The sequence below is a fragment of the Mytilus edulis genome, chromosome 1 (assembly GCF_963676685.1).
Source record: "Mytilus edulis chromosome 1, xbMytEdul2.2, whole genome shotgun sequence".
Classification (NCBI taxonomy): Eukaryota; Metazoa; Mollusca; class Bivalvia; order Mytilida; family Mytilidae; genus Mytilus; species Mytilus edulis.
In genome coordinates this window covers 13814630-13837408 of record NC_092344.1, presented here as the reverse complement: position 1 = coordinate 13837408, position 22779 = coordinate 13814630, and the positions used below count along the sequence as shown (strand labels likewise).

Below are 22779 nucleotides of genomic sequence, written 5' to 3'. Positions count from 1 at the left end.
TGATACAACATAAGCTCACATTGAACAAGTATTGATACAACATAAGCTCACATTGAACAGGTGTTGATACAACATAAGCTCACATTGAACAATCAGTCATGTACAATTGATGCAACACATACCTGTAAATCATATAAAATACATATAAAACACAATAGAAAATCTAATAAAGCATGAAATTAAAGCACATTTAGAATATACTCAGTGTATTTACATTGAAAGGGATAATTTATTTTCAGATGTGTAGATATTCTGTATGAAAACTTCATAAAATAACATATTTCAAAACTTTATAAATCATTGAACATGTTTGTATATTGACTATGTAGAGATGTGAAATTATTTTTTGTTTGTTTATTATTTGGGACATTAATTTCCTTCTTCCTAACGAAAACATAGTAATCGATTTGTTAGCAAAAAAAAACTTCCTGTAAATTTGATTTCTTTTGTATTGACTTTTTATGTCATCATGCATATTATTGTGTGGGCTGGCTTACCAAGTCTTGTTCTAATTGTCTGGAAATTTTCATTATGGTAATTTAATTTAGACCTCCAGCAATTTTGTATAAATATAGAACAATGAGTTCAGGAGTTGACAAAGAAGTATTTTTAGAGTTCATTATATAATCCTGACTGTTAAGTACCATCAAAACAAGGCCATATTAAATTACAATAACATCCATGCTTTAACTGAAGTACCTCATTTTATTTCTCAATCAATTAACTTTATCTTTCATAAGTAACAATGGTACTAAAATATGTGATAATTAAGTGAGGGTGGTAAAGGGTTATTATCGTGCAAGTTTTGAACTTTTCAGCTTTTTTATTTCACATGTTATCATGTTTTGACATTTTATTTCTCGTTTTCTCATGTTTGGTTAAACATGTTTGTGTTTCCCCACATTTATTTTCTGTGTTTCTTGTCGGTACTCTTAATTTCTTGTGCTTGTCCCGCATTTGACTAAAAATTAAACCAGTTCTAAATTCAAAGTCAGTCCGCAGATTGTTTTAAATTATGTGTTCCCAGGATATTAATGGCTATTATTGAGTTACTATGAATAATAAAAAGAATCAATTCACTGAAAGGGGACCGCAGGGTCGTTGTGTCCATTAATAATAACTGCATGATCTCCAAGACGGCTGAGTAATAACTTCTAGTGCTTTTCTTTCCTATTAACGATTTTATATGTCATGCTTCGTTTTTCCTAATTTTTATTTTCCTTGCAACATTTTTGCGATTTTTATTTAAAGCGTATTCGTGTTTACATTCCTCCTTTACCACCCTCTTAAGTGTCAAGTATGAACCACAAATCATTATTTTATCACAAGTTTATTACACAGATATCCTCCTCAAAGTCAAGGTTTTTTTAGTGTTATTAAGAATGCATTATGACGTCATATTTTCCATTGAAAAAGCAAAAATTGTACAAATTCCTATGACGTACTAAAGCATATGATCTGACCATATTAATTTCTAACGTTTAAATTTCACCTTAGCAGTTTTTTTTAGAACTAATGAACTACCTTCATTACCTTTGTGTGTATTGCATTTTCAACATCATTCACAACCAGATTTTAGTACTGTAAATTCAGAAATTAATGAGATGTTTTTATTATTGCTAAAAATGTGGCAGGGTTATAATCACAATAATTTAAACTCACATTTTGAAATTTTTTATAAGAATTAAACAGGATTTTGCTCAATATTGCAATCATTAAAATCACATCGTTGTCTAAATTGAGAAAATCCCAATAATAAATGCACGCAATGATTTCTAAATTTACAGTAACTGGTAGGGCAATAATCTTGTAACTTTTTGTGTAGGTACATCTAAGGGAGACAACCTTTGTGTTGCAAGAAGGTTGTTTGATTTGTATTTCAAGTTTAAACCACGTTGGTTGGTTTACATCCAAGTTCATGTTGGTTAAGTTTTATGTCCCAGTTCATATCTCTGTATCTGAAGGTAGTCATAAATAAGCACACAGAAGTTACTATGACCCTTATTTCAAGCATCTAAACATTTCAAGCTCTAAGCCACTGAGTGTCTAAAAAGGTCCAGAAATGACCAAAAATAAATTGACACATATGTTTTATAACATTACATAGGCATCAATTGATAAGGTTCCTGACTTAGGGCATACACACATGCACTAAATGTTTAGATCTGAACTCTTCCCTATTAAAATCAAGCTATGTTATACAAACAAAATACACAAAAAAGTATGATCAATAAAAATTAGAAAAGTACTGAACACCCATTTTCACTTATAATGGTTATGATCCAGACCACTCCTATTCACTTGATAAGCAAATATTTTTGACACCAGGGTAATGGTATAATGGATAATAAAAGCACAAGAACAAGAAAAAATGAAACGTCTTGTTCCAAAATGTTAATAAATGAATGGATTTTCTTCCAAAAAATACAGACAAAATGGATGGACAACACCATTATATCTTTATATATTTGTATTTTTCAGGAACTTTAAGCAGATGTTTAGAAAGCTTAGAAAGGATAGATAAAGACCATGCAAATGAAAACTCAACAAGTGAAGCTCTCAAACAGGTACATGTTACAGGTTGAGATCTCATAAACATGTTTAACCCCGCCGCAATTTTGCGCCTGTCCCAAGTCAGGAGCCTCTGGCCTTTGTTAGTCTTGTATGATTTTAAATTTTAGTTTCTTGTGTATAATTCGGAGTTTAGTATGACGTCCATTATCACTGTACTATTATGCATATTTTAGGGGCCAGCTGAAGGACACCTACGGGTGCGGGAATTCTCGCTACATTGAAGACCCATTGGTTGCCTTCGGCTGTTGTTTGCTCTATGGTCGGGTGGTTGTCGCTTTGACATATTCACCATTTCCTTTCTCAATTTTACATTAATGTATTTCAATGTATTTACCGGATTTCCTTTATGAGATATTTTCATAATGATAACGTAGATTTGGATCTTGTAAATCACTTAGGATCAATTTATACTATCATATTTATAGAATCACCTCAAATTATTCATCGAAATTCTATTCAGAAAACCTGCATTAATGCTACCAAAGTCTGCGAGTTCATACACTTTTCATTCACAAAAGAGTTCTGAAGTTACAATGATAAGTAAATACCTTATCACTATTTGGAATCTGTGACACTTGACCGAGATATTGCAATACTTAAACTATTGTAGTAATATAACAATCACTTGTGCAATATTATGTTCAAAATTTTCCAATATGACATCAAAATTTTACTTGGCAATTTGTGAGGGACAGTAATGCCATACATAAAGCCAAAAGTTGTTTTAGGAAATGATGACAGAAACTGTTTGTCTGGTTTTTTTTTTGTTGGATACTAAGATAAATCATGATTGTAATACTTTTGTGAGATATTATGTAGTTTAAAAATAAAGAGATTTGGTATGATTGCCAATGAGACAACTAGCTAACTAGCTACCAAAGTTCAAATGAAGTGGATGTAAGGAATTACAGGCAATTGTAAAGCCTTCAAGAATTAGAAAAATCCATACCGTATAGTCGACTTTAAAAGGCCCTGACATTAAAAATATGAAACAAAACTCAATTGAGAAAACTAACAGTTTAGTTAATAGCTAAACAATTTACAACAAACGAATACGACAGACGTGAACCAGAGATAACCACTGAACCACTGAACTACAGGCCAAGCACATAAAGAATGTTTGTGAGCGCTCAACCCTCCCCTAACCTGGGACAGTGTTTTAACAGCACAACATAAGAACACACTATAAAAATCAGTTAAAAAAGGCTTTACTCATCAGATTGCTTTAAAGAATATATAATCTGATATGTCATTATTTTTTCTTTTAGATTGTGAATGCTGCTTACCAAGTAGAAATCAGTTTACAGTCAAGTTCGTCATTTGTTAGGACATTATTTGAACGTATGAAACAGGTAGAAATTATTAGTTACTCTGAACAGGAATGAAAAATTAGAAAAATGTCAAATTTGGGCTTACCTGGCCACCAGCTATTGGCGTTATTTAGGCTACTGTTTGTTAACAATTAGTGCTTAACTTAATTGGATAGTTACTTAAATTGATAAACTTGATCATCTAGATTTACATTTGAGTAAGACTGGTCTCCCTTGGTCAAAAAGATTCATTAAAGTATTTTATCAACTTTTGTTTTATATTTAGCAATAATAAAATATGAAAATCATGTTTTAGTTATTTATCAATTTGATATATTTTTATGACTGATATACTTCTCAGACATGCATATTTTTGGCAGCACATATTTAAGAGTTATTCATGTTCTCCAATCAGGACTTTGTAGCAGTACTAATAAATGTGTCAATGTGTTTATGTTTATAATTGTGAACAGGAGTATAGGATGTCTTTGTGACTAAGGCCATTGAGTTAGGTGATAATATATACTGGTAAACTGGATTTCAAAATGAAACATATTAATTTTATTTAACAGTTAGGTGATAATATATACTGGTAAACTGGATTTCAAAATGAAACATATTAATTTTATTTAACAGTTGGTCCAGTCTATGCCATGGCATTCCCAACCAAAGATAGATTTAGAATGGAAGAAGAAATTAGCAACAGATATACTTAGTAACCTCAGTGAAGCAAGGTTTGTCAAACAACTTAGTCATACTCTCTTAATCAGGACCTCTTTATTTGTAGGATACTATAAAGCCTTTATGGTTTTTTATGGCCCTGCAACAAAGTTGTCGGGGACATATAGTTTTACCCTTGTCCGAAATTCCGTAATTCCGTAATTTTGTAATTCTGAAATTCTGAAATTCCGTCATTCCAACATTCGGCAACAAACCATTATACAGGTTTTTTTTCTAAATGGCTTTAGATATTTGACTGATTTTTGGTATGTGAGTTAACCATAATGAGTTACAGATCAAGTTTGAGTTTCGTTCCGCTTCACTAATTTTTGTCGAAATATCGGGCTTCAAATGGACTTCGATAAATTGTTGAAAATCACAGTTATACAGACTTTTTTCCAAACCGCTTTCAAATATTGGACTGATTTTTGGTGTGTGAGTTAAGCATGATGAGTTAAAAATTAAGTTTGAGTTTCGTTCTGCTTCACTAATTTTTGTCAAAATATCGGGCTTTGGACTTTGATAAATTGTTGAAAATCACAGTTATACAGACTTTTTTTCTAAACTGCTTTCAGATATTGGACTGATTTTTGGTATGTGAGTTAACCATGATGAGTTACAGATCAAGTTTGAGTTTCGTTCCGCTTCGCTAATTTTTGTTGAAATTTTGGGCTTTGGACTTTGAGAAATTGTTGAAAATCTCAGTTATATGGTATTTTTAAGGCCTTAAGATTTTGAGCAGATTTAGTATATGTGAGACTTCCATCTTGTTTGTGTCCGCATGTGTTGTTGAAATTGCAGATTTTTCAAATTTTTGGAACAGGGCCATTCGTGTCGTTTTGACACATCTAGTTTCATATAAGTATCTAGGTATGAGAAATAATGTGCAAACACTTGAGTATTGGGGTTTATTCATCAAATTATCTTATAAGTAAAATGTTCGTGTAATGAAAATCAAATATCTTAAAAAAATATTGTAGTTTTACAGACACTCTTAATATATATCTTTATATATTTTAATAAAATTTAGATTGGCGAAGAGTATATCAGGTCAGATAAAAGAGCGACTAAACAAATCCCATGATGCCTTTGCCACCGCATTGCGCCAGTTGGAACAGAAACACTCTGGTCGTCTGGATAAGATAGAAGAGGAAAGACTTAAACTTAGAAAGATTCATGCTCCGAAAGTTGCCAAAGTAGCTCTTGAAAGTACCTCAATAAAAGATACCATTTTACATGGTGAGATTATAACTGTTTTGTTTTTTTTTTTAAATTAAGAATAAAGCTTTATAATGCAATCAAAATAAGACATCTGTATTAGCAATGTTACTTTGTTGAAATGTTGAAAGTCTTTACATTTATTCACACTTGCATGTTCAGCTCACTGCAGTATGTTGCCTCATTCGCTACAAGGTATACATTAAATATTTGTTAGGAAGGCCAGCGACTCCTATCACAAAAAAATCTTACTTTTAAAATGGATTATATGTCATACTAAAAATGTGTATGACATTTAAGTATTTTTGTCAAGCCTGCGACTTTTGTCGCAGAAAGCTCGACATAGGGATAGTGATCCGGCGGCAGCGGCAGCGTTAGCTAACTTCTTAAAAACTTTATATTTTAGAAGGTAGAAGAATTGGATGCTTCATACTTTGTATATAGATGCCTCATGTTACGAAGTTTCCATCAATCACATGTCCAATGTCCTTGACCTCATTTTCATGGTTCAGTGACTACTTGAATTTTTGTAATGTTAAATTCTCTCTTATTATAAGTAATAGGATAACTATATTTGGTATGTGCGTACCTTGCAAGGTGCTCATGCCCGTCAGACAGTTTTCACTTGACCTCGACCTCATTTCATGGATCAGTGAACAAGGTTAAGTTTTGGTGGTCAAGTTCATATCACAGATACTATAATCAGTAGGTCTACTATATTCAGTGTATGGAAGGACTGTAAGGTGTACATGACCAACTGGCAGGTGTCACCTGACCTTGACCTCATTTTCATGGTTCAGTGGTTATAGTTAAGTGTTTGTGTTTTGGTCTGTTTTTCTTATACTGTATGCAATAGGTCTACTATATTTGGTGTATGAAATGATTGTAAGGTGTACATGTCTAACTGGCAGGTGTCATCTGACTTTGACCTCATTTTCATGGTTCAGTGGTCAAAGTTAAGTTTTGAGTTTTGGTCTGTTTTTCTAATACTATATGCAATAGGTCAACTATATTTGGTGTATGGAAATATTTTATGATCAATATGTCAGTCGCGCAGATTTTATTTGACCTTGACCTCATTTTCATGGTTCATTGCTCAGTGTTAGGTTTTGTGTTTTGGTCTGTTTTTCTTAAACGATAAGCAATAGGTCAACTAAATTTGTTATATGGAAGAATTGTTAGCTGTAGATGCCTGCCTGGCATGGTTCATCTGACCTTGACCTCATTTTCATGGTTCATTGGTCAATGTTTTATTTTCTTGGTTAAGTTTATGTGACAGTTGTAATAAAGCTTTATATTTAGGACTATCAACATAATATCAATGATTAGTAAAGAAGACGAGACATTTCAGCGTGTGCACTCTTGTTAACAGGTATGCCACATATGGGAAGAGAAATTGGTCGAGGACAGTATGGTGTTGTGTATTCCTGCGACTCCTGGGCAGGATGTCAGCCCTGTGCAATAAAATCTGTCGTCCCACCTGATGAGAAACACTGGAATGATCTAGCTTTAGAATTTTATTATACAAAGTAAGAAAGACTATGTAAAGTGTTTACCTTAGAGATTTAGATTTATAAGCATCATTTTTTGGTAGGGTTGACTACTGGCTCAGCAGTTGAGACATCAGTTCACCACCATTTTAATATATATTTAAATTTTTTAAATATATACCCTATCACAAATTTTTCACTAAAAAATTGACCTAAAACTATATTATACTATTTCATGTAACTAAAATAGATCTGACAATTATCTGACTGTGATTTGAATCTCTTAATTCTTACTGACATCTTATTTATTCAACAATGTCAGTAAGAAATCCTCAACCTTGTTTTCTTGTCCTATTATATATTATTTCAAAACTTACAACAGTGTCCTATTCCACTGACCTATTCCTACTACTCAGTACATTGTGAGTGCAAGACTTACAAAAATGCTACTAGATAAAACAAAATCTACAAATTTGGCTGTTGTCTGCTCTTTGATCGGGTTGTTGTCTCTTTGACATATTCCCCATTTCCCTTCTCAATTTTAAGCATAACTGATTACAATAAAAGAAAAGAAGAAATGTAGAAAATGCATTTTTTTACTGGATGAGTAATTCAGGCTCTAAGGAGCCTCTTGTAAGTTGACTATTACGAAGTTGAGGGGGGCAAAATAAGATAGTCATTTAGACAACTATCCACCACAGCATTCAAGTCCTTAAGACACAATCTTTTTTATTTAACTTTCTATGTTAACAGAAACATTTCACAGCATGTTCAAGTGTGTTGTATTTTAGCTTCTTATAAATTCAGAAAAATACCTCAGCATCAGTGAGTTGTTCTTTATTTTTTTTACTTTCTATGCTTACAGGAACATTCCAGAGCATGAGCGAGTTGTTGCTTTACGTGGTTCTGTGATAGATTACTCTTATGGAGGTGGGACAAACCCTGCTGTATTACTGGTGATGGACAGACTAGTCAGAGATTTATATGGTGCTATCAAACAGGGTTTAGATTGGATTAGCAGGTATGGTCTTATACAAAATTACAATCACTTATATTTGAAACAAGAATCACAGTTTTTTCCCTGAAGATAAAGGTCTTAGCAACTATTAGTCATAGATTATTTGGTCATATGGACGTTCATTTTATGTCTGAAGGATCATTGTCAAGGGTCCAAGAAGATTTTATTAAATTAAAACTGTATACATGGTATAACCTATTTTAAAAATAGCTAGTCAAGTTTTGTATTGATGTCTTTTCAAGCAGCCTCAAATCAATGAGAAGTAATAATCATTCAAAACCATATTGGAGGAATAAATGTAACTACAAAAGTTTATAGTCACCTTAATCTATATGTTTAGCATTATTTATTCCAGTTTAAAGAAAACTTTATTTAAAAAATGTGACAAATATTTTTTGTAAATACTAGAATGATCTTTAACAATGATCAGATAGGCACGTCATATAACAAATTCAACCAATCTCAACAAAACAACATAATTCCCACATCTCACTTATTCATATATACTGGAATTAAATCATACTCTTATATTAATGTCACATCAGTAAATTTTCTTCTAGCTGAAGCTATCCGATTAAAAAATCTGTGCCTTATTTTGTAGATTACAAGTAGCTATAGATGTTGTTGAGGGCATCAGATATCTCCATGGGGAAGGCCTAATCCATCGAGACATCACAGTGAAAAATGTTTTGGTACATTATTATTTATTATGTTATCTGATTTCAGACTAGTTGTTGCAGCCGATGTTGTTGAAGGCATGCGATTTTTACACAGTCAGGGACTAGTACACAGGGATATCAAACTCAAAAATGTTTTGGTATAGTGTTTAAAATTCATAACTATCACTCTGTATGATTGTTTGATATCTTTGAAAATATATCTTCTGTAAACAAAATTTCTCTTTAATATTATTCAACATTTCTTCAAAATTTATAGCGTGCTGTCTGAAATTTCTTTCTCATTATAAATAAATTCACTTCAAAGTTTGTTGTTACTGTCATATTGTCCAGGATTTTAGTTGAGGCATCTGACTAAATCATGCCCTTTTACGGATATCCCACGGATGCTACTCTGATTTCCCTTTTTATATTCACAATTGTTTTGAATATTCTCTAACCAGCATGGAGTTTTCATTTTCTGCATGGATATTTTTTACTTAAAACAATCTACAGAGCAATTGGCTTTGCTACAAAATCCTCACATCTTATGTTGTCTTTATCTCACCTGCAAGTCATAGCTGTTCAAATCTGGCAACTGTGGCTACAAGCTAATTAATGCTTTATGTTTTGTTTATAATTGTCCTATGATATGAAATTTATTTTATCTATCAAATCTCAAATAACATTGACCTTATTGTTGTGGCTCAATGACTGACATAAGTCAACATTAGATTTACTTGATTTGTAATGTTTCACATTTACAATAAGTAATTCGGCGCAGGATGTTTGCGCTTATTTTTTTGGACACTTGCACTTTAAATCATAGGACATTTGCGCTTTTTAAAAATGGACATTTGCGCTTTTTACATAGGACATTTGCACTTTTGCAATATTTGGTTTTTATGACTATCCTCCTCTTTTATCTGGACTTGGGACCCACATGTTTGACCTGGCAGAGTTAAAGTCATATTTTTATTTATGGTTTAAAGTTAAAAAAATCATTTCATAGCACATTGATATGTGCTGAAAAGTTTATATACACTGAGCTAAAGTAAACATTCTTAAGACATAAAAACACGTACAGTCATCTCAGGTCAGTTTTTGCTTGATATCTGAAGCCCAAAAAGTGAACAAATTTAGTTATTGTTATCTATTGTTCTGAATGGTATTTCGACCACATTTTCAAATAAATAATCAAGTTTTTCTTTCTCATTTCTTGACAGGGGTGTATATTCATCAATATAACGAATCTTAATGTAATTCACAATCTGTTGTTAAATGATACTCTTCAAAAAGATAATAAAAAAAACATATAGCATCTGTCAAACATATAGGATGAGTCAAGAAGAAGCATGAAAGGATTCTGGACCATTGGTTGTACTAAAGAGAAATATTAGCTAAATTTACGTAATGATTACTTCTCATTAAAATAACAAGTAGACGACTATAGGTAAAAAGCGCAAATGTCCGGTCAATTTAATACAGGTGTAACAAAATTAAAAGTGCAAATGTCCATAGTATTTCAAGCGCAAATGTCCTATCATTTTACAGGTAAAAAAGCGCAAAACGTCCTGTGCCCGAGTAATTAGCATTATATATGTCAATTGAAATCATTGTCCTGATAGGAGTCAGATAACCTGGAGCTCTTTACTAATTCAATATTCAACTTTAAATAATGCTGATGTCAGTTCCTCAGTTACTTTAAGTGGTACCCTGATCTAAATCTTGATTACATGGTTCAGTTATCAATGTTATATACTTTACAATATTTAGTTATATTCAATGAAGCTTGTAAGACACTTCAGTTTGTCCACTCATAAAAAGTTTTTTTATTACACCCTAATTATTTGATTCCCTGTTTTAATACACATATACATTATTTTATGCATGTTCACACAATCTGTAATCTAAAGTTAGTGTGATATTCTGAAGAAAAGGTCATAACAAAAAAAAAACTAGACCGGTCTTTGTATGCTACTTTTTGTGTTTAATGTGTAATACAACAGATAACCTTTTTTAACAGCTATCATGACCTTTGGGAGGTGTTGCTCCATGTTGAAGGTCATTATGTCACTTGTGATGAACACCTGAACTTTAGAATTCTATTTTAAGTGCAGAATTTAAAAATAATTTAACTTCCATTTATTTATATTTTTTGTAGGATATTTTTATGTCCTTTAAATCACTATACATCAATAAAGCTTAACTTTAAGAAAAGTGAGTTTCTTGATTTACACATGGGACATTTGGAACTGGGATCTCTGGTTTGACTCACTTTTGTCACAAGTTTTGTTGAAAATCTTAAAATCACAAAGAACAGCAAAGGTGGTTTGAGCTGACAGTTTGTTAATGTATGAAAAATTCAAAGATATCAATCAACGATTATCCTGCATGTCTAGCCAGCATGATAGGAGAGCTTTCCTGTCTAATTTTGCACTAACATTCCTCATTATCATAGAATCGTCACTGGAGCTGTTCAAAAAATAATTTACATATTATTTTGATAGATTGAATGAATAATTTAGAATAGAAAATAATATATATTTTGAAATAGAAAATGAATAAATTATTAAGAATAGAAAATGAATAAATTTTTAAGAAAAGAAAATGACTAAATTTGTAAGAAAAGAAAATGAATATATTTATTGAAATAGAAATTGAAATAATGAATAATCTAGAATTGAAAATCTGCATGCTGTAAATATCTGTTTTATTTATTTATGTAAATCAGGAAGCAATTATCCTGGCATTCATTTATACCATTAAGCCAATCCCCATCCTCAACCTATGTTTTTACCAAGAATATGTTACTTAATTTATACAGTATGGTTTATTTGACTGATTTATAGATCTTGATTTTTTTCCTAGAACTTTTTAAATTTTTAGTAGTATTTTTTAATTCATAATTATGTAAAAATAAGAATAAATCACTGTAAATGTTTAAGAGGTACAATCATTTGAAATACATGTACTCAAATTTCAGTCTCTGTATATATCGATATTTAAAATTCGGGACTAAATGAATGAATATCTGTAGGAAAATTATATTAGTCTAAGAAATAATAAGAAATAATAACAATTTCTAAATTTATTGCCTAATATATTTTTAAATGCCTTGCCTCTAAAAAAGCCAGAAAATACAGGGAATAAAAGTTTTAAATATACATAGCAAATACATTGTATCTTTAAATTTTTTTAGAAGTAAACTGCTTTTAAAGTTATATGTACAGTGAATTTGTTTTTTTTTAAAGTGGTGAATGTTATTTGTGAACATTTGAAAGTAATGGAAATTTTAATCAGTATTAATTTTATTTTACGATTAATTCAGAATCAATTTCTAAAATATCATGTGCCATTTTCTGAAATGATATTATTAATTAATTACATTTTAGCTTGACAAATCAAACAGAGCCAAAATCACTGATTTGGGTTTTTGCAAACCCGAGGCTATGATGAGTGGCAGCATTGTTGGGACTCCTATTCATATGGCACCAGAATTGTTCACTGGTCGCTATGACAACAGTGTTGATGTCTATGCATTTGGTATATTGTTTTGGTATATTTGTGCTGGACATGTCAAACTGCCCACTGCCTTCGAGCGTTGTGATAACAAAGATCATTTGTGGACTGGTGTTAAAAAGGGTAAGAATATAGGTACAAAAGAAGATAAAATTGAGAATGGAAATGGGGAATATGTCAAAGAGCCAATTATCTGACCAAAGTGCAGAAACAGCCAAAACCCATTAATGGGTCTTCAACACAATGAGAAAATCCTGTACCTGAAGCAGGATTTCAGCTGGCCCCTTATCAAAGTTAGGTACTAGATATAATATGTTCTGTTTTACCCGAAAAGAAATCTTATGACTTCAATAACTTTTATCTAAATCTAAAAACTTGAATTAAAAACATCATGCTGCTTGTATTTCTAATTTTGCAATTACATATTTTTTAAACAACCTGTTTCGTTCTATTATTTTAGGTTTACGTCCAGAGAGATTAGCAGTTTTTGATACAGATTGCTGGGAATTGATGCAAGAATGTTGGGATGGAGAACCATTGAAGCGCCCTCTACTGGGAGATGTACAGACACGTTTGGTTAAAATCCATGACTATTACAAAAAAACTGCCAACCCACCAACAAAGGAAGTCCGACCAAAAAGTGCTGCATCAAAAACAAAATATAATATTCATTAATTTGAACAAGCCTTTCAATACTCATTCTAATATTGATTTGATTTACTGTAAAAGAAATTTAAATGGAAACATAATTGAGGAAATTATTTTATGTGCCTTCTTTTATTGAAAATTTAGAACTTATAAATTTTGTAAAGGTGTATTGTTGTTTACTATGTACTTAGAACATATTTTGATTTTGAAGGTGATTCCACCCATAATAAATTTTCAATATTTTCTGGTAATTCATGAAAATTAACTGTATTTATAATAAATTTTTCACTCTTACATGTTTGTTTCAGTTATGTCCTGTTTATTTTTTGTTCAAAGATGACTAGATTAAATGTGGGTTTTTTTTTTGTCAACATACACTCATAATTGATGAACTATTACATGTTGTATCATTGTGGTGCATCTTTGTTTACTATTTAAAAATGTGATATCAGAAACTGCCCTCAATTTCAAAAATTGTAAGTTCCATAAATATATAGTGTTTCCTATGATAAAATGGATGTATGATATATAGTATGAAAGCAATGAACAGAATAGAAAATCCATTATTTCATATCAACAAAAAAGTATTTGCAGAATGCATATTCTGTTTTTATGAATGGTAGAAGAAGATGAAATGCATATTCTATTCAATTATGGAAAACATAGCAAAATTCATGATTCATTTTCACTTAAAAAAAAATAAAGAAAAAAAAGCTAAGAAAGCTCATACATTGTTTCAATTTAAATATGTTGCCAATATCATTGATAGTAACATAACTACATTTACACATTTAAGAATTTTATCCTAATCTTGCCTAAGGGTTAAAAGGGACATCAATATGGTTATCTTTTTGTGTGCCTTTTATGTATAGTTCATAAAAAAGATGTGCTACCACAATTAATTTCTTTGATGTTGGAAATCGAAAAGCTAAATTAAACAATCTGATGAATAGTTTTTCAATCCTAAAAGAAAGGTGAAAAAGTAACTATTTTTTACTGATTTCAAGGCATTCTCTATAGACATAATAGCAGAGATATTTTTTATCAATGACCTTTGATTTTTGACTTTTACCACTATGAATGAGATTTTCCATCAGTTTTGATAAGTTCGACAATCATTTAAGTATGTTGAATTTGGGACCAGTATAAAGAACAATGTATATATATAACCTCGAAATAAAAATGAAAATTGTGTCTACAAAGAAGTGGCGCAATTCTTTAGTTTATTTTATTTTGTCATGCAAATTTTGTATGTTCATTTGTTCAAGTTGTTAATGTTGCATTTAATTCAAAATTGTAAAAAGGTTACATGTTATTGTTAATATTGTATATGACTTCTTAATTTGGAAATGACTATGTATTCATGGATAAGTTTGATTGTATGGTGCATTCTATCAAATTTGGTTGGTCCTTGATAAAAACATGTTTATTTTGTATGTTGATAAAATAACATGTTCACTGTAATTCAGTTTATTAATATAATAATTATATTATGTTAGAGATGATACGAAATACTAACTTGTGCCATCTTGATTTTTAATTAATCAAAATACAGATACTTAAGTATTTGTCTAAAATTGTCAAAATGTACTGAAATAATCATGTTTAAGAAATAAGTATTTGTGCTTTGTATGTCCATGTATTTGTTAGTCTATTCTTGTTAAAATTTTGGAATTATTACTTTGTTACCTAATTATTTTTGTTGATGAACATGCATAGTGTACTTACTGAATATTGTTACTGTAATGGAAGCTGACTGACCATACAAAGGTGCCAATTAGGATATGTATTATAATGTTAGGAAATATATAGAATAATCTATTTGAAAGGCACTGAACCTATGAACACTAAAAATGACAATAAACATTCTTTTGAGGTGCCAAGTGTTCACAATAAGGCCACCTTCAGGTTGTCAGAGAATTCTCTGACATATGACAGCCTATTAGTGCTTGTTGGAACTACGGTCTTTGTAAAGGTTGTATATAAATAAAAGGAGTTATGAGGTTTTCTTCAATGAGACACCAACCAAATGAATGAAATACAAAAGTGATTTAGAGTATTTTCCTGTGTTAAATCAGAAGCCTGTATTGCAATGGTTGACATTTGTTACTGTATATCACTATCATGTTTGTTGTTTTTGTATAAAATCAGGCTATTGGTTATTTCATTTAAATTGTTTAACATCTTGTTATATCTGGGCCTTTTATAGCTTGCAATGTGGTAAGGATTTTGCTCATTGTTAAAGGCTGTACATTGACCTTTCTACTGGCTGGTTGTCTCATTAGCAATCATCCCAAATATCCTTATTTTATGTTGAGGTCAAGTTTCAATCTTCAGCAATAGACAGAAGTTTTAAAAGTCAATGCCAAGCTCTAAATTGTTGAGTTTAAAACAAAGTTTTGAATAATTGAAACATAACCTTTCAAACATCTGCCAATAAAACTGAACTCTCTAACAACAAAGAACGAAAAGATATAACATAATACAGCCATTGACTAGGTCCCTCCTTTAAGACGGACACATGAACATTTATTTGTAGATTATCAAACATTTTACACTTGAAGATCTAATTTGAGTGATGATAGAAATGCAATAGTTTTTTATACAGGTAAAATGTTGGAATAAACAATACATGATTATTATACGTTTATTTGCAACTAGATTGATATAAGATAAAAAAAAAAATTGATTTTATTTTAAAGATAAGTGCTAAACTTCTGTTGCTTGTTTCATTGTAATTTATTTATTTGAATAAATCATTTGATTTCATAATTGTTAGTCATTATATATTGTTGTAAACAAAGATGAATTATTTTCATCTCTATATAAATATCCAAAAGTAGTATCCATTCCTTTGATGTGATTGAGCTTTTGATTTTGCCATTTGATTAGGGACTTTCCGTCTTGATTTTTCCTGAGAGTTCAGTACTTTTGTGATTTTACTTTTTACTTCATCAATGAACATTTAAGTGTTATAATACTAGTATGAGATTATCATTATCAACCAAATTGAGATGATATTGTAATTTTAATTGCATATTATTATATTATGAATTCTGTACAGTGCCAGTCATCTGAGTGTCAAGTTTCATAGTTAACAGATACTATGATTAATTAAGGGGGTTCCCAAACCTTGTCCAAAAATAAACAGACAATGCTATGGCTAAAAAAAGAAAAAAGACCAACAACAGAACACAAAACACAGCATAGAAAACTTAAGACTGAGCAATATGAACTGGAGATCTCAAGTGCTCTAGAACGGAAGGCAGATCCTGCTCCATATGGGCATCTGTCGTGATGCTCATGTAAGTACAAACCCTCTGATCAGTCTAATCCACTGACATTCTGGGAACAAGCTTGTGTAACCACATAAGGAACATATCTGTCGTTTTCTGTGAAACAGATATTCCGTAATGGTCGTCCTAAATGCATCCATAAAATTTACTAATTGATGATTTCAACTCCATCACTTGGAACTCTTGATTTGATAGCTTATTTGTGAGCAGCAAGCCTCTATCAAGGAATAAGAAATTAATGCCTAGAATTTTAATCAACCGGGAGATATCTACACTGTATGCAGGTGCTGCTGGAACAATATTACATAGCAATGGAAAGTTTACAATTGGAAAGTCAAAGCCGTCCCTTTGTTAGTTTCGAGATGTAAGTTGCAGATTTAACTGTTTCTGTTGTATACTCTATCTCGGTTTCGATAGGATAGATGCCTTTCATATAGTCACTAAATTTTGAAATATTTAGTGAGAAAATGTCATCTATATAGGGAAAAGTGAAGTTTAAGGATACTGTTAACTTCTTTTTTTTTCTACCTAAGCCCTAAGAAGTCCTGTTTGAAGATAGCCTCATATAAATAAAGGAACAAGTCAGCAAGAGGAGCACAGTTTGTTCCCATGTGATTGTTTGCTGAAAAGCATGTCCTCAAAATGTGACAAATATGTTGTCAATCAAGAGATGAATCACCTTGATAATGTCAATTACAGAGATTTTTTTTTGCAATCAGTGATTTTTTACAAAGGTAGATTTATCCCACCTTAAGACAATATTTTTGAAGCCAGGTCTTTATTGCTGATTTTTTTTTGTGGGAGGAATAAAGAAAAATATTTCAAATTACTAAATTGTAAATTTAATAATAACTATAAAATATCACAAATCAATGCATATCATCACAAACATCTTGTATACATTTAAAGTCTACAAAATAAAGTAAAATATGAGGATACATACATCCATAAATCATCTAGATTAAGCATATGAAGTTGTATCAAATGATTTTTGTTTTTGATTGTAATGACATAAAGAAACAGAACAAAAATCAATTTGATCAAACTCTAAAAATATCACAGTATTTCACAGAATGTCACTGGTTTAAAGCTTCAATAAAAAAGCATATAAAAAAATTCTTATAGTATGTATCTATGTTTAAAATAACAAGAACTCACTGCCTTTCTTTCTATATCAATTAAGCTCCAAAATTTTGGAAAAGAAAAAAACTGTTTTAATATAAAATATTCAAAAGGACATTTTTGCCATGAATAAATTTTTTCAAAAATAATATTTTATGTACATTTTGTAAAGCGATGTACATGTCACATCTAAAATTGTATTTTGGTATTATAAATCTAATATAAATTTAAATGCTGATTAATTAATACTGTAAGCTACATCACACAATTATACAGTCAATTTGCATAATTACATATAAATATTATAAAAGCATTGCATCATAAGAACAAAGAGGTAAAAGATATTATAAAACAACAAGATGGCCGGTTATTTGCTCTGTTTTATGCTGGTCTCTGTGTTAGTAAGTTATGTACAGAAGAATCCTATGTACAGTAAAATCCTCCATCATGTTTCCTTGAATAACCACCATTAGTTCCATCACTGTGGGAGCTTTCTATAGGATGCAAGTTAGAGGAGAAAAAGGGAAAAGTTAGTAGCAAATACTATGATCTAATAACTTCACAAAATGTCTTTACAGTCAGTAAAAACATGCAAAAATAAAAGAGTTCCAAGATAATTTCTGTTTCAACGTTGACAGTGTTTATCCATCTATCTAAAGTCTTTCACACTTTCGATATGAGAGAATAGTTTTCTCGAATGATTTTAACAAAATTCACTTAAAAAACTACACCACACTTTAACCCACTCACCAAGGTGGAAACCAATGATAAGGTGACATTTCCCATAAGTTAACAACATGTCATGAAAACAATGTATTGTTGATCCAACTCTACATTGATTTCTGCGAAAATCATGTAACTTTTTTGGTTTTATGGGTATAAAATGTGACATTACACAGAAAAACAAACTATCTCAGAACTAAACTAATGAAAAATTCTTCAATGTTAGAAACTAGTCATAGATTATACATGAGCTCAAGCTCAAATCAATTAAGTCCTACAGTCTATATATATTAGACTTAAACAATATACCTCAACCATATAAATGTGGACTGAGAAAATAATACTGTCAGAACTTTTCTTTACAACTTTTATCATAATCAAATGCTGATTACATTATTCAAATACTGATTATATCATTAAAGCTAAGTAATAAATACTGTTAAATGCAATGTTGAAAATTTAGATTGAAATTAATTTGAAATAGCTAAAAAAAAAATATACTTCCACCAACAAAAAAAGGAATTAAAAGCCAAGCCAGAATTAGCAGATTCCAGAAGTGTAAATGTTAAAACCTGGTAAAAGACTAAAGTGTTAGTGGAATGCAGATGAAAGTGTAGATCAAGCATACTGTTGGTGCTTTAAGCATATTGTTTAGTATTTAGCATGCATGTTCTTTTAGAAATAAGCAAGAGGTTTATAGTAAGAATGAGTATTAAAATATATATATTTATCTGACCAATAGAAACTAGCCTAGCCTTTACTGGTATCGTAAATAAATACAACTGCTATAGATTATACAACATGAATCAACATCAGCCTTCATACATTTTACCAAAATTAAAGTTAAGTTCGAAATTCTTTTCATACATTTCTTCATTTCATCATTTTATAACATTTTCACTTTGAAATGTATAATAGTTAGTGACATGTAATAAATAATTTTAGTTTAAAGGGGAGATAATCCTAGGTTGTGAAAAATCCACCATCAGGTTTACGAGAATACCCTTTGTTTGTTGTCTGTGTGTGGTGCCCATCTGAAAAGTCAATATGTTTAATTTATAACAAGTTAAAATTTTGCATGTTTTTTTTAATAGTTCCAAATTTTCTAATTGATTTAACATAATGTCTGGAATTTTAGTTTATAAATTTGTAGGATAATATTATGAGCTATGAAAATTATAATCTGATAATAGTTTATACCAGAGCCGAGTTATCTGTTACATGTATTATAAAATAAAATGAACATTGTTTGTCCAATTTTTATAACCAATGATTATTTCAAAACACATTAAAAATATTGATAACCTCATTCGAACTCAGGAGTTTAATTAGACCCAGTCACCATCTCCGAATCCCCTATAAAAAAGTCTGAAATTTCTGTTCTACATGACATTCCTTAGTAATATATAGCCATCATGAATACATGTCTTTCATTTCAAATTAAGCATTGAGGAATGCAAGTACAGAAAAATAAATGTTGCAATTAGAAAGAAACTGAGAATATGGGATCTATAGTAAGACAAACAGGTACATGTGTATGATGGAGGGTCGGTCATGCAAAACAGAGGGGAATTCATAAGAATCAAAAAAATTCATCTGTTCATGCTTTATTACTCTAGGGTACTTATTGTGTTTGTGTATTTATACTTTTTCAGGTACAGGTTCGAGGATTTTTCATTGCAAAAGAAACATCTATTTCTTAAGAAACAATCTAATCTTACCTATAGCATTTTCAATGGTATGAATGCTATCCTTCTTTTTCTGGTCAGTTATATGTAGAGGGTGGCATAGATATGGTTTGACAGGAACAATTTCTATTTCTCTGTTTTTTAACACTCTCCTGAAAGAAAAGACAAAAAATATAATCATACAAATAGACAAACAAAAACACACTTTCAGTCCTTTTTTCTGTAGCAAGAAGAAATATCTATAAGATTTGTTTTATAATAACAGCAGCAATCATATGTCTAGAAAAACCTATAAAACCCTGAATAACGAAGCAATAGGTATATGGTTTAAGTTTTTTAAATATGAATAAAACCTCAAGATTTTTTTTCAGTAAGAACAACTCGCTGGCTTATAGGTTAGCAATAAACAAACATACAGTTAATTCTGCTTTAAGCCTTAATGTATAATGTCCTTGTTTTCAGTAAGAACAATTTGCTGGCTTGCAGATTAGCAATAAACAAACATAATTCTGCTTTATAAGCCTTAATGTATAATCTATAATGTACTTGATAGTTGTAAGATTGAATAATTTAAAAAGAATTTGAAATGACCGCATTTTAAAAAAGATTTAAAATAAAATTGATATCTACATGTACATGTTACTTTGTAACAGTATCAAATTAATGTTAAATGGGGAAACATAATTCTAAATACACAGTTAAGGTATTTGAGTAAATGTAAGATAATTTCTATTAACATAGTTCTTATCTTACCCATGCTCTGAACCTTTACTTTCAGGTTGATACAATGTTTCATTTTTAGCTCTCAGAAATTCATCATGATGATCATATTCTGATTTTAGTATAAAATCTAAACTGTCTTTTGGGGCTTGAGGGTCAAAATGGAACACTTCTCTTCTTGATGAACTTAGAGTGCATTTTGAATTCAATCTATTCCAAGGATCTTCATTCTGTGCTAAATGGGTTGCTTGTTTGTAGGGTTCTTTCTGAAATATAATGTTAATACTGAAGTAATTTAAAAACATTAAGCTACATGTACAGTACATGTATAACAAGTGTATTATCATCTATATTAAGAAAATTGAATGATACATGTACAATTTTGTACTATGAAAAATATTTGTAGGCTGTATAGAAGTGACAATAGTTCAAGCAGGACAGATTCCCGGGTCAGTTGGAAATAGGGGAATATTGTTAAGGTGTATTGCAATATTGACATACATTTGTATATAAACACAAAATATATGAATCTGCACACATTGTGTTATTTTTTTAAGATACATTTTTGTACTTTGATGTATTTCAATGTATATGTTGTTGTTTAAGATAACCAATGCAGGTTTTTTTTCCTTCAGATTCAGAGATCCTAGGGAAGTATGTCTTGGTCATCATAAACATATACAATCATGTCCGTGTTTGTAATGTAAATGTAAACAGGGACTTCAGTATAGATAAGTCAAATAAATTCTAATATCTTTAACTTTTAATAATTTGCTTCAGAAGTTACATGGATTATACAACAGAGAAAAGAAATTGGTGATCCAATATAGATGACCAATAATTCTGAGAGTCTCAAAGACTATGCATTCGAAATACAAAAGATTTTTTCAGCACATGGACATATGCAACCAGCTAGTCAAAACTTTAAAACTATAAACCTTCAAACATTAATTTTTCGGAGATGTGTTGTCTTACAGTAAAAAACGTAGGCTCAAAATGTTCAGAAAGAAAGTTCTGAAAGATTATGAGATCATTTAATCAAACAGAATTTGGTACAACAACAAAAACTTGAACACCCTAACATGATCACATAAACTTTTTTACACGACATTGACAATAATTTAAAATAGAAATATTACCTCTGAAAATGTTGGACCGTAAAAGTCTGCATCATTTTGTACTTTAGGAAATGGATAGGGATTCCGTGAAGATAAAGTGTTAGATGCCATGTTTATTCCAGGCCTTTAACTTATCAAATAAATCTATTTGTCTGACAGAAGCGGTACTAATCTTGCAGTTCGTGTACCTTGGCAACGCCAAATCTCGCATGCACATTGGAGGTCACGATAGAGTGAGAATAAGTTTTAAATACAAAAAATTAATAAAATTATACCAAAAAACATTTTAATGTAAAACATAATCGATGGCAAAGATAAGCAAACAGATTTTAAAATTTAGAAAAAAACATACAAAATGAATTTGTAAACATAATAACTTCCGGTGCAATTGTCATTGTGCGTTGAAATAGAACAATATTTGGACGTGCTATCAGCCCTGTGTGTTAAATAACGGGCACTGTCATCATAAAATCATCAACCTGCCCATTGAAATGTTGAAGTTGGCATTAATTTTGTTCTTGTTTGGGCCGAGTTTTCAACTAGATTTACCAACATGTCAGCCAGTAAGTTTGTCGTCTGTAAAAAAAATCTGCATAATTTTGCTTGCTGAAGTGAAGTTGCTCAGTGAAATTGCTGCTTTGCCTATAGACTTTTGCAGTTTTGGTTTACAATTTTAATAATTATATGCATGAGATGGAAAAATCGTTTGTTATATAATGAATAGATTAATGTGATATATATGTTTCTGAAGGAAAACCTTAAATAAACTGGTAGCAGTACAGTTCTGGAAATCTCCGGATTGGTTAATTTTTAACGAATTAATGTTGAATATACAAATTTCAAGTTCGATGCATTTTCGTCAAAAACTTTGGTTTTAGTAATTATCATTCGTTTGTTTAGTGGAGTAGTCACTTCCGTTCCAATGTTGAGCGAGTGGTTGGAAAACTATAAAGCTA

At 30.6% G+C, this 22779-nt stretch overlaps 3 protein-coding genes across 10 annotated transcripts in view; 2 read left to right on the top strand and 1 right to left on the bottom strand.

The window, feature by feature from the left end:
* Nucleotides 1-15928, top strand: part of LOC139524585 (dual serine/threonine and tyrosine protein kinase-like) — a 32743-nt gene extending 16815 nt beyond the window's left edge. Inside the window, exons 5-13 of one of the 3 annotated variants that reach the window (XR_011664820.1) lie at nucleotides 2482-2567; nucleotides 3843-3926; nucleotides 4521-4618; nucleotides 5635-5843; nucleotides 7195-7351; nucleotides 8178-8333; nucleotides 8932-9147; nucleotides 12382-12631; nucleotides 12969-13228. Coding sequence is in view for 2 of the 3 variants with exons in the window: in XM_071319494.1 (XP_071175595.1) it covers nucleotides 2482-2567; nucleotides 3843-3926; nucleotides 4521-4618; nucleotides 5635-5843; nucleotides 7195-7351; nucleotides 8178-8333; nucleotides 9057-9147; nucleotides 12382-12631; nucleotides 12969-13183 (1346 nt within the window). In the remaining variant the exon portion in view is untranslated. Of the gene's footprint in view, nucleotides 1-2481; nucleotides 2568-3842; nucleotides 3927-4520; nucleotides 4619-5634; nucleotides 5844-7194; nucleotides 7352-8177; nucleotides 8334-8931; nucleotides 9148-12381; nucleotides 12632-12968 lie in introns of all 3 variants that reach the window. The other 2 variants (XM_071319494.1, XM_071319483.1) reach the window with 2 other exon arrangements.
* A 1343-nt stretch (nucleotides 15929-17271) lies between these two features.
* On the bottom strand, nucleotides 17272-22043 carry LOC139524579 (protein CFAP276-like). Of its 2 annotated transcripts, none has more exons than XM_071319450.1 (4): nucleotides 21845-22043; nucleotides 20739-20971; nucleotides 20019-20137; nucleotides 17272-19331 (listed from the first exon to the last, which is right to left on the bottom strand). In XM_071319450.1, the coding sequence occupies exons 1-4, from the start codon at nucleotides 21932-21934 to the stop codon at nucleotides 19261-19263; spliced, it is 513 nt and encodes a 170-aa protein (XP_071175551.1). In that variant the 5' UTR covers nucleotides 21935-22043; the 3' UTR covers nucleotides 17272-19260. The 2 variants fall into 2 exon arrangements, with proteins under 2 accessions (XP_071175551.1, XP_071175542.1); XM_071319441.1 differs by having other exon boundaries at nucleotides 17272-18068; nucleotides 21845-22042.
* Nucleotides 22044-22186: 143 nt separating this feature from the next.
* The window catches only part of LOC139524541 (endosome/lysosome-associated apoptosis and autophagy regulator family member 2-like), a 48848-nt gene continuing 48255 nt past the window's right edge, over nucleotides 22187-22779 (top strand). For 3 of the 5 annotated variants that reach the window (XM_071319421.1, XM_071319414.1, XM_071319406.1), the window contains exon 1: nucleotides 22193-22386. In XM_071319421.1, the coding sequence (XP_071175522.1) occupies nucleotides 22315-22386 (72 nt within the window). In that variant the 5' untranslated portion in view covers nucleotides 22193-22314. Of the gene's footprint in view, nucleotides 22387-22779 lie in introns of all 5 variants that reach the window. The other 2 variants (XM_071319399.1, XM_071319389.1) reach the window with 2 other exon arrangements.

Excerpts from the sequence above, each read along its gene's own strand:
- LOC139524579 (XM_071319450.1), bottom strand. The coding sequence starts at position 21,934 with ATGGCATCTAACACTTTATCTTCACGGAATCCCTATCCATTTCCTAAA. Across the intron at positions 20,138-20,738 it reads AGTAAAGGTTCAGAGCATGG|GAGAGTGTTAAAAAACAGAG; the intron begins GTAAGATAAGAA and ends CTTTTCTTTCAG. Across the intron at positions 19,332-20,018 it reads TACCATTGAAAATGCTATAG|ATGGGCACCACACACAGACA; the intron begins GTAAGATTAGAT and ends TTGACTTTTCAG.